This window comes from Urocampus carinirostris, chromosome 2 (genome assembly GCF_059441175.1).
Source record: "Urocampus carinirostris isolate Australia breed hairy pipefish chromosome 2, RoL_Ucar_1.0, whole genome shotgun sequence".
Lineage (NCBI taxonomy): Eukaryota > Metazoa > Chordata > Actinopteri > Syngnathiformes > Syngnathidae > Urocampus > Urocampus carinirostris.
The window spans coordinates 40896254-40908707 of record NC_142350.1 but is presented as its reverse complement, the minus strand read 5'-3'; the positions used below and the strand labels follow the sequence as shown (position 1 = coordinate 40908707).

Here is a 12454-nt window from a genome sequence, read left to right as displayed (position 1 = left end):
GGCATAAACCACGACCTAAAAGACGCACACCTTGGTTTAATGATGAAACTAGATCCCTTAAACGAGAATGCAGGAAATCTGAAAGAAAATGGCGCGCTACCAAGCTTGAAGTTTTCCATCAAATCTGGTGTGATAGTTTGTTGAAGTATAAAGCGGCCCTGGCCTCTGCAAAATCAGCCTACCTTTCAAAGGTGATTGCGTCACAAAAGAACAAACCCAAGGTCCTTTTTGACACTGTAGCATCGCTCACAAGGCAACAGACTATCCCAGATAGCTCCACTCATTCTGCCCACGACATAATGGTCTTCTTTACTAAGAAGATCCAAAGCATACAGGAAGAAAATGCTAAAGACAGTATTAATTCAACACATACTAAAGCACTCAAATCTATAGATGCACGACATGGTGGCTGTCCAGGGATTTTGTCCCGTTTTAGTGAACTGTCACTCGATAATCTTAAACAGATGGTGAATACGGCCAAACCGACGACTTGCCAGTTCGACCCGCTTCCAGGTTCACTTATTAAAGGTCTCTTTGGTGTTCTTGCACCCTCAGTTCTAAATATTTTAAACATATCACTTCCCTCAGGTGTAGTTCCAGCTGCTTTTAAGTCCGCCGTCATTAAACCCACACTGAAACGACCAAACCTTGATCCAGAAAACTTATGTAATTATAGACCTGTGTCAAACCTACCGTTTCTTTCTAAAATACTTGAAAAAGTAGTGGCACAGCAGCTGAATGATTTCATGTCCGAGAACAATCTCTTTGAATCAATGCAATCAGGGCTAACCACTCTACTGAGACAGCTCTGATTAAGGTAACCAATGATCTCCTACGGGCAATGGACTCGGGCGCATCATCACTTTTGCTGCTGCTGGACCTTAGTGCTGCATTTGACACAGTGGACCATAATATCTTGCTAGAACGGTTGGAAAAATGGATTGGTCTCTCAGGAAACTTCCTATTATGGTTCAGATCCTACCTCTCAGATAGGACACACTGCGTTAAATATGGCGAATTGACATCTGAGCCATTTAGTGTTACTTATGGTGTTCCGCAGGGTTCAGTGCTTGGCCCCCTTCTCTTCAGCATTTATATGCTTCCACTAGGTGATATTATTCGCAAGTATAATATCAGTTTCCATTGCTACGCAGATGACACTAAACTCTATCTCCGATGGAGGAATCTGCCACACTAAACTGTGGAAATTTGGAGGCCGGCCTCACTGAAATAAAAGAGTGGATGTCACTCAATTTCCTGCGTCTTAACTCTGAAAAGACTGAAATGTTAGTTATTGGTCCATCTAAGTCCCGTGACTTATTCTCTAAAACCGCTGTGAACTTAGACAATTCCACATCACACAGAGCGACTCACTTAAAAATTTAGGTGTCATTTTCGACCCCGATCTGTCCTTTCAAACACATGTGAAGAAAATTACTAGAACTGCTTTCTTCCATCTCCGTAACATTGCTAAAATTCGTCCTATACTTTCTCAGTCGGATGCGGAAATCATAATTCACGCGTTTGTTACCTCCCGTCTCGACTACTGTAATGCACTACTTTCCGGTCTTCCGATGACCAGACTCAAGAGTCTTCAGCTGGTACAAAATGCTGCAACGAGGCTTTTAACAAGGACAAAAAAGTATTGGCTCCCTGTTAGCCTAAGATGCGATTTTAAGGATCTCCTACTACTATACAAAATCATACATGGACTTTCCCCCTCATATCTTTCAGATCTGATCTCCCCCTATGTCCCGGCCCGAAGCCTTCGTTCCGAGAGCGCCGGTCTACTGGTGATCCCAAGAGCAAAGAAGTGTTCCGCTGGGTCGAGAGCGTTCTCCATCCGGGCACCGGTGTTGTGGAATGCTCTTCCCCCTGAGATCCGATCTGCAACCTCGGTGGAAATGTTTAAATCTAGGCTTAAAACTCACTTCTACTCTATAGCATACGAATAACCTAAACTTCTTATATGTAATACCTTGTGAAGCCCTTAGAGACTAATTGTGATTAAGGGCTATACAAATAAAAATGACTTGACTTGACTTTAACTTCACCCGGCGGTGTAAAGGCCCACATTAAACCACACCCCCTACATTGCATATTACTGTACTTTTATTGCAGTGTGTATTTTATGTAGCACTATTTAAATACTCTATACAACACGCTACAGTGGGTATTAGCACGTCACATATTTGTATATTGTATTCTTTTTGCTTTATTATTGTATTGTTTTCAGCGAAGGGATGCTGCTGGAAATGTGAATTTCCCTGCAGGGATGGATAAAGTATCTATCTATCTATCTCTATCTATCTAAAATTGATGATTAAAGGCATTAGCAACTAATAAGATCATTTATTCGTTGTATCACGTGATTTATGAGCCAAGTACGTTAAATCAAGGCAAACAAGTCTGCATACTATTCCGTTGTGACGATGGGAGTTGTAATATCCCTTTAGTCCTGCAGTGAGCACCAATACTGTTTTTATAAAAAGTTCTCTTAACAATTTTTAAATCCTAAATATTGAAAAAAATCTGAAAATAGTTAAATAAAATCAATAAAGTAAAAAGAAAAAATAATAATAATGACATGTTTAACTCTACACGAGGGGCACATTCTTTAGCATATGCCATTTTCATATTGGGAATGTTTATCATATTTCAAGATTCAACCCCAAAAATACAAATTTGTTGGCAACATTTTGGGCTTGTTCACATTTTGGATATCATTTTTTTTGTGGATTAAAAAATATTGCAACACATAAATTGAAATGTATTGCTCTTTTTTTGTTTTGTGTGATAAGTTCAAATATAATCTGATCTAAATATAAGGTGGTAAGAAAAAGGTATCTTACATATTTGCAGCTGTATAACATACAGTTTTATGTATATGTTCTATATATATATATATATATATATATATATATATATATATATATATATATATGTTAATTGTTAAGTTAATTCACAGACACTTGAATTTATTTTTTATATAACCTAATATTCTGTTGTTTTGTGCACAACTTATCTATCGATTCAAAAATTCAATGTTTGAATAAAGAGGAGGAAATTAAAAATCCTTTTGGGATATCAGATTATTGGAAAAAATAAATCAACGGATTCATCGATTATGAAATGAATCGTTAGTTGCAGCCCTAATGTACATTATTTGGACGTATAGACATCCGTTATAATTCATAATTTTTTATATATCATAGACCTGGTGTATTCCAATGCAACTCCCAGATTTGGTTACGTTCCCGTCAGCATTGTGGAGTCAATTGTAAGCTAAGTAAAAAAAAATATTGTTGAGTTCACACCACTACGCCAGCTCGTGGAGCCAAAGCTTGAAAGTGATTGCGCACATATGTACGGATGAGTTGTTGAAAGACAAAAAATATTCATGAAAAACTGAGTTACCACACGTCAAGTTCAGGTCCAAATAGGTTTGTGGGGAAACCACAATCTGATTTTTATTTTGCCACACATTTGATTTTGATACCTCTATATTAAACCATCATAGATTCTTCTTCGTGACCACAAGACCAATGACTGGAAAATAGATTGGGAAATATGTTGAGCTTCAGTAAGCCATTCCTAGTTCCAGTTTTTGTGCGGATTTCTGTATATTTACAGTACATGTGAGAAGGGGTTGGATGGGGGCAAGAAAGATTAAGGGCAGGGGGTGAAGTGGTAGTGGTGGGGGAGGCTGGGCATGACAGAGAGCTTCTCTGGCACCCTGACTGCCGGCTGGCCTCTGGTTACTTTACTCGGACTCGGAGCTGCCAGGCCTTCTCATTGATGCATTCATGAAAGGCAAGACAGAGCCGGATGCGAAAGCGAGCGAACCCGAACATCCGCGCTCGCACGTTGCACAGGAAAAGAGAGAACGACTTGGCCGCTCAAAAAAGGTCACTTTATAGCATGTGACTCAAAGGGCTAAGGCGGATGGTGACGTAATGCGCCTGGACGGGTGACAGTGATGTCATGGTTCTGCTTTAGGGGCTGTTGTCTTTGACCCCTAGCTCCACACAGCCCCACTTGACCTTAGAGACACAGGATGAAAATGCGAAAATAATGTTGATGTTCCGTAATGACCATTTCCAAAGCAGCTGGTGGGGTAATTATTCTGTCTCATCTTTCGCTCTCTCTCTCCATTTTACCTCTTATGTTTCCCGGTGCCCTGTTTTTGGCTTCACCATTTACATCTCTGCGAGTCTCTCATCAGGCAGAACCCTGACCTAAACCGTTTGTGACAGCTTTCTGGAAGAGTCGAGCAGGACACACGGGCATGCCTCACAGACCTGACCGGTTCTTGCGAGTTTTTTCACTGACATACAGTACATAACATAAAAATTGTCCGCAACCACCAGGCTGCAGAAAATGAAAGAACACACGCTTTATTTTCCGCTTATACTAAGGGTTGTCAAACTCGAAAGCCACATCTATCATGAAATTCAAGATATAATGACCATTTGACAATATACTGATCAGAGAAACATCAGTCTGAAAGATACCTGAAAACTAAAAAGACGGCGTACCACACCGTAACGTACCCTTGCTGTCTACAACTTCTTTAAATGGCTTCGTAACATCAAGGACAATCCATAGAATCCAACTGTGTAAAATATTTTTTCCAAATCACAAGATAATGCCAATAAATAGAAATCTGCCTTAAATATTTCTGCTTCGTTTCACCACATTATTTTTGTTTACAGATGAACATTCGCAAAATTATTGTCATTATGGTAGTATGCGCTCTCCTTTCGATTTACACATTTTCCACGATGAGGGTCTGTTCATGCAAGTTTTATTCATGCACAAATCTGCTAGTGAGGTAGCACAGTACCATATTTTCCGCACTATAAGGCGCACCTAAAAGCCTTTATTTTTTTCAAAAGCTGACCATGCGCCTTATAATACAGTGTGCCTTATTTATGGATCAACATTAAGTCGCAAAGTCTTCCAACTAACTTGCAGCCGCCGACTAGATTTTTCCCCGAACGCCAAGTAGTCCGCGGTGTATGCTGGGATTTATTTACCGGCGTTTCATTGGCTAACCAATGTGTCAATCATCATTTGAATCAATCACTATTGGCTAAAGTTATTCGGAGGTCAAGGGGCGGATCCTTTTTATCATTTACAGGCTGGCATTGGCTTAAACGGCAAAGCAAAGCCTGCAATTGGCCAAAAAAGATGTGTCAATCATCAGTTGAATCGATCACTATTGGCTAAAGTTATTCGAAGGTCGAGAGGCGGATCCTTTTTATCATTTACAGGCTGGCATTGGCTTAAACGGCAAAACAAAGCCTGCAATTGGCCGAAAAAGATGAAGGTGTATAGCACGTGGTTGACGGCATACAGAAAGCATTTTTTACTATACTGTATTTGTAAATAATTTATTCTCCTGGATTTACTACACTCACGGATACAAGAGGACATTGGCTGCACATTATTATGAACACAACGACTTCGGTGAGCTACTCCGGCTATATATTATCCCTGTATCTTGTTTCAGACTGAACTCGATGTTCTTGTGATAAGCGGTGCAGATAATGGATGGAATGGAGTGTCTATTTTTAAATTAAACTCAATTCCAAGTGTTTATTGTCATATGCACAGTAAAATTGCGAGCGAAAAAGAAAATAGAAACTAAGGAATGGTTGTCATTTCTTGAATCCCAAGACTTTAACCTTCCGAATGATGGAACGATGCATTTGAGTGACATCGTACGGACACCGCATCCGCTGGTGTTCTCGACACGTATTTGCGTCTTTGCAAGCTTTCGGAATGTTAAGGGGGTAATAAGTTTGACTGAACTATCTGACTGTTTTGTCGACGTTCCCATTGTAGCGCCTTATGTATGTCAAAAATAGGACCAAAAACTATTTTTTCGGGGTGCGCCCTATAACCCGGTGCGCCTTATAGTGCGGAAAATACGGTATTTTTCAGAGATTATTTTTTTGATGAAGCTGTTTAAAATTGCACTGCCAAAAATGATGTATATAAATTAAAGTAAGAATCTGGCACATAATTTTCTCGATCTTTATTATTCTTAAAAAATTCTTGGAATTTAACAAAAAAAAAAGATTTCGCATACAAGTTTCCTATAAAGGCAAGCAAAATGATAGATTAAAACTAGAAAAAAGCTCAGGAGGTGGAGCATTCGTCTTGGGATCAAGAGATTGCAGTTTGAATCCCGACTCCTCCGTCTTACATTTCAAAGTGTCCTTGGGTAAGACACTGAACCCCTAATGCCCCCAATAAGCAGGTTGGCGCCTTGCATGGCTGCACGGCTGCTATTGGTGTGTGAGTGTGTGTGTGAATGGGTAAATGTGAAGCACATTGTAAAGCGCTTTGGGAAGTCTTCATTGACTTGAAAAGCGCTATATAAATGCAGATCATTTCATTTCACTGCTTAATACAACATGTATCTTGGTGCAAAAAAAAAAAAAAAAAACACACACACTGCCCCATAGTGTTGATAAAGAAACTCATGTAACTAGTGTAGCTAAGCCCTTATCCGTTTTTCAGCAAGACTCACTGCGCACCCCCAAAAAAAGTAAAGGTAATGTCATGTCTTGTCTGACTGCAAGTGCTCAAAGGAAGAATTTTACTTGACTAGTAGCGCCACTAAGCGGCTGCAGTGGGTATCAACGTGCCACGAAGTGGGATGGGCGTGATATTATTATACAGGGGAGCTGCATACTCGCATACATTCACTACATCCACTACACAGCATTATCTCCAGACAGAAGAGTAGCTTCAGTGACAGACTGCTGTCACTGTCTTGTTCCTTGGACAGACTGAGGAGATAATTTCTCCCTCGTGCCATGAGGCTCTTTAACTCTACCCGTAGGTGTAAAAGCCCACATTAAACCCCAACCTCACATTTGCATATTTTGCTTTATTTATATTACAGTGTCTATTTTTTTAGAACATTAAATGCTCTTTATTCTACATGTTATGTTGGGTATTCATTTATTCTATAGCTCTTATTTTTTATTTTTTAACATGGGTATTCTGCTGGAAATTTGAATTTCCCTACAGGGATGAATAAAGTATCAATATATTTATCAATCCATCTTTCTATACAACCACACCTTTCTCACCTTAAAATGGCCAACCAATGACTTAAAAGAAAAATCTACCGCTCCTTCAATTTCAAACAACTACAGCAAAACATCTTGACTAGATACTTATATTTTAGTCTAAGGCTGCTTTATTTTGAAGCGAGTCTTTGTGCGTGAATAAAACACTCCAATGGTCGCATTAGATTTCCGTTTTGGTGAACAATTGCCACTTTCGGTTTTCAACAAGCATATGTTTATTCTTTCTTTTTTTTAAATTAAATAATTATGGACATTGTGTTTTGCGAATTAAAGTAGGGCGCACAATAAAATATATTGCTTTTGAATGTCAAGCATGAGTTTGATCAGCATGTCCAAAATGACAAATTCTCATGTTATTACTATGTTGCTACTAGGTCATTACCAGGTTGTGATTATTAGAACTTGAGTTAGAATAGGCTTAGTCAACCGCTAAAACATCATTCCATTTAGAAATCAAATTTACTAGGAAAATCACAAAAAATATCACTGGTAAGCTACTTTCAGATGCTGTCCAAGGGCTGTTCTGAGGGGGCTAACTGATGCCCGTGGGCACCGTGTTGGAGACCCCTGTTCTGAACAAGCATGAACTAAGTACTGCGGTTTTTTTTTAGTTTTGAGGTCAATTGCGTTTACAAGTTCCCAAAGTCGCCTGAATGCACCATTACCCAAAGCATGTTTGAGCACACCAATGTGATTCGTCTGTGCTTACACACCTGTCTCTATGGGTGGGCCATAAGGGCCTTAGACCACCCCCCACCAAACCCCTCTAATTTTAAGTACTACTTTGGTTATTTGCCTAACACATGTAATAAATGTAATAAAAAAAAATTGACAGCACAGTTATTAACCAAAATGTTGTTTGTTGTTTTGAATACTATGATCATCATTGTCACTTCGCCAATCATGTTGCAGTACTTTGATTTCCACACCCCTTAGGGTGGATCTACTTTTGTAACTTAAGAGGTTTAACAAAAAGAAACGGCTCGGGGACAGCTTTTAGAGCAAGTTCCATTTCCTAATCCGAGGGTTTGTTTTTTTCCTGTTCTTGCAAGTTCAAGATCCATTGATGTCTTTGCTCCTTATTTGTAGTGTCCTCTAAACGATAAACTCATCAGCCAGGGTCACAAATCAAATCTCTCTTTTTACTGTACTGATCAAATATATCATGCGCATCAAAGTAACCCTACTTAACAGGAAACTTGTAACTAGCCAAAATCTGAAAATGTACGTCTTTCTGAAAAATGTAAAATAGAACATCCCTAGGTAAAACAGAAGAAAACATGCAATTTATAAAGATGAATTCTGATTTAAATGGATTAAAATACAACAACAAAAGAGATTTCTTACCGCTGGGATCCAATAGTGAATTAGTAGCACCCCATCGGTGGTAGAGCGCAGCTAGTTCATGGGGACTATAATTTTTCAAGAGGTTGAGGATGTGGTGCGGCATTTCAGGGACATGTGTTTGCATTCGCTTCAAATCCGAACGAGTTTCAGAGGGGCGGGAGGCTGATGACGAAGTGTGAAGAATACCTCCGTAGGATGGTGGAGTTCCATAGGGCCCCAATGCAGTGCCTCGGAGGATGCTGTTTAGCCCAGTTGACTGTCGCTGTCCTTGGGGGCTGTGGAACACTTGAGAGTCTCCCCGAGCTGGGTTGGACCCCACGTGTGAGCTGGACTTGCTGGAAAGCTTGAAGCCAAGTCCCTCCTGAGGCAACATGTAATGTTCTGGCCTTTTCGTAGCGGTGGTTGAGTTGATGTTTTGGTTTGAGGCATTCGTGGGTGGCGGGTGGCTCCTTTGAGAGGAGCTATCAACTTTAGGGTTAGAGAATGGACGATGAATTTGTTGGACTCTACCAGCATGAGATCGCGAACTGGACGTGGAGGGTTTTGATGAAAGTGAGGATGGTGCTCTCTCCTTACAAGAAGCTGTATTGTTCTTTTTAAGGACTTTATTGACTGGGGCACGCGTGCGTTGGGCAGACAGAGATGGTGGCAACGGTGGACATTCCTTGCCTTCCAAAACTGGCGGTGGTCCAGTCCGTCTTTTGGAGTACAAGTCTCTTGAACCCCTGGTTGTGTTGTTCAGAGCCCATTTAGGCGCCAATTTGGAGCTGCTGCTGGTCATGCGGTGGGCAACAGTCTGGTGCATCCACAGAACCTCAGGATAAAGAGTGGAATGGGAGCAGAAGGAACATTTGTGGTTGAGGAGGATTTCCCTGTCCAGGGTTTGGGGAGCTTGGCCTCTGAGACCCTCAGCCCTCATACATAAATCCACAGGGGTCAATGCAGATTCACAGGGAGAAGAGCAAGTTGAAAGATGATCAGGGGGGGAGGGAATATTTTCCAGATCTTGCAATAGGACTTTCTTCAATTTGGGATTTTGAACCGGGCTGGCTCCAGAAACGGGGCTGGTTGGGTCGTGGGAAGTAGCCGGATGCTTGTCGCGGACGTGAGCCAGGTACGTTTGAGACTCACTGCTGGCAAAGTCACACATGCTGCAGATATAAGGCCTTGTGTCTGCAACACAGCAATGAAAAACAAGGATTAATTATTAAAAAAGAGGAATCCAGTATCCACTGTTTCAATTTAAAAAGTGATACATATAATACTAATTAGTGAGAGTTAAAACATTGATAAACAAAATAAACATACATTCCATTAACATGGAATTCATTTATGTTCATTATTATGAACACACTATTGAACTTCAGTTTATTTTAGAAAGTTCAATTCAAACTACTCAGAACACGGTTCAGTGTAATTTCGAGTGAGGTTTTATAGCTTCTCCACTTGGCGGCGGTATCCTACCATTTTTTTAATGAAAATCTACTGAGGCAAGTTGTCAAGTTTATTCATGGCTTAGTTAATTAAAATCAGTTAATAACTGTATCAAATAACGCCAAGACATAATGAAACTATCGTTTTTATTATTTCACCATATTCACAACTGATTTGTGACGTAAAACAACCATATCAGGGCAACAATTTAAACCCATTTCTCTACTTATTCAAGAAAGATAGATCTGTTATATATTGCAGATGAACCAATTTGGTCATTAAAACACTTAAATAGACAAAGTTATCTGCTGTCTTCAAATAAACTTATGTCTCTACTTAAACAAGAAAATATTTTTTGAAATGGTAAGAATTGTGTCATACGGTAGATGGAAGATATGTTTTGTCCTTATAATCCACAAAATAATAAGTAATGTACAAAACTAAATATATATATATATATATATATATATATATATATATATATATATATATATATATATATATACATATAATTAGATATGTATGTGTGTATATCTATATGTATATATATGTATGTCTGTATATGTATATATTATTTTTCTAATTTAACAAATGTTAAAAATGTCGAAGGCTAAAACACAAAGGTAATTGCATATAACTCTGGTATGAACAAAAAGACACACTGCCGTAGTAAACTTCCGGAAACAGTTTATTCCGGGTTTTTTTAAATGGACACCTGCAAAAAAGATTGCATAGTATGCCGGTTCATTATTTTGACTGCTATTGCTCCATTTTGTTCCTTTTATTTTACTATTATGCATGGTTTACATCATGGTCACTATCCCCCATCATGTTGATGTTCTTTGATTTTCGCACCCTTCTATTTCTGTAACCTAGGAGCTTGAATAAAAAGAAAGGGCTCAGGTGAGAGCTTTTAGAATAGGTTGGACTTTCTTATCTGAAGTTTGGTCTCTCCCCTGCTTTCCTTGCAAGTTCAAAATTCATTGATGTCTTCTCTCCTAATTTTGAGTTTCCACAAAACTATCAACTCAACATATATTAAAAATTAGGAAAAACATCCAGTATTAACGATTGATTTATGATTACTTGTATAACAGATAGATTTTTTAAAATGATGCAATCATGATGTCGTGTATTTCTTCATCACTGCACTACACATGTTAAAAACTGTTAGTCCGTGGGCATACAATCATTAACTGAAAACATATTATATATTGTTCACGTACAATCGTGGATAGTAAACATTGTTTTTATAATATCTGAGTGACTATTCTAAATAACTATACGAGTCCTAAAATAGGCTAAATCAGAAGTCTTGAAAAAACAAAACATAAACATAAGAACGCCGAAATTGAACACATCAAAATGTTGCTCACACACTGGGAGACAAGGGGTGGGGGTTTCCTGTAACAGGAAAACCTGAAACAGCTCAAAGCTCAATCGTGCCTGAAGAAATGTTTTTGCTATTTTTGATCACGACTTTAAGTAGGGATGATGAACATCAGCCTCTGCAACTGCCAAAATCACCTTGCAGTTGTGAGTACTGTATTTTCCGGACTATAAGGCGCGCCTAAAAACTCAAATTGACCAAAATTGAAAAGTGTGCCTTACTGCATGCAAACGCAAAATGCAGTGGAAAAGATACTAAATGCATACAGTATTTATACATGTGTGTTCCTACGTGAGGTTTTACTGTATTTGTGTAAAGTTTGTTTATAATCACTTGAAACAAAATGTTGTTTCCCTCCTCGTGCTTATATAAGACTTCCATTATCTACAATTAGTTTCTAGCACCGTAAAAATAGTGTGACAAAGAGATATAATAAAATGTCTTTTTGTATGTCCTCTGTATCAGTAGTGTTCTCCCACTGCAGAGTCCCGGGTCGAATCCCATTGCGCACGATGTTTTGCGAATATTGTCGAGTCAATCTTTGCACTAAAATACACTAAGTGCATAAATGTGCAGCAGTTACACAAAAGGAGGTTGCAGTTCCATGCACCTTTTAGTCAGTCCAGTGCACTTTGTATATGAATATTATATGACAAAAGACAATTTTTGGGGGGTGAGCCTTATAATCCTGTGCGCCTTTTAGTGCGGAAAATAAGATACTTACACTAACACATGCAGCTATTGGCACATTTTTTGCCTACTTTTTTTTTAATACAATTTATCAACAAAAACTGCAATAGGTGTTATTATTTATTTGTGTATAACCGTTGCACTTTTAAACACAGCATATATTACTACAATGATTGATCTGTCAAATGTCGCTGACAGCAATCACATAACATTGTAGGAAATGGGAATCAAACCTGGGTCGTGGCAGTGACTGCACCAAAACCTAATAACTAGACCACTAATGGTACGGATGACATACGTAAAGATTTTGGGATTTCTCATGATCACACGCTATTTAGTCAAATAAAATCGAATGCCTTTTCATTTATCAACTGAATTACTGGTGGTCGAAGGGCACTGTCAAAGCCACCATGCAGTTTCAATTCCTGTTGCATACAATGTTTTGCGATTTTGATCAGCGATGTTTATCGGTGAATCAATCATT

At 38.9% G+C, this 12454-nt stretch overlaps 1 protein-coding gene across 4 annotated transcripts in view; it reads right to left on the bottom strand.

The window, feature by feature from the left end:
- Positions 1–12454, bottom strand: part of LOC148371899 (zinc finger protein 516-like) — a 69117-nt gene that overhangs the window by 18024 nt on the left and 38639 nt on the right. For all 4 annotated transcript variants that reach the window (XM_088326516.1, XM_088326518.1, XM_088326519.1 and 1 more), the window contains one exon: positions 8457–9629. In XM_088326516.1, the coding sequence (XP_088182642.1) occupies positions 8457–9629 (1173 nt within the window). The remainder of the gene's footprint in view (positions 1–8456; positions 9630–12454) is intronic.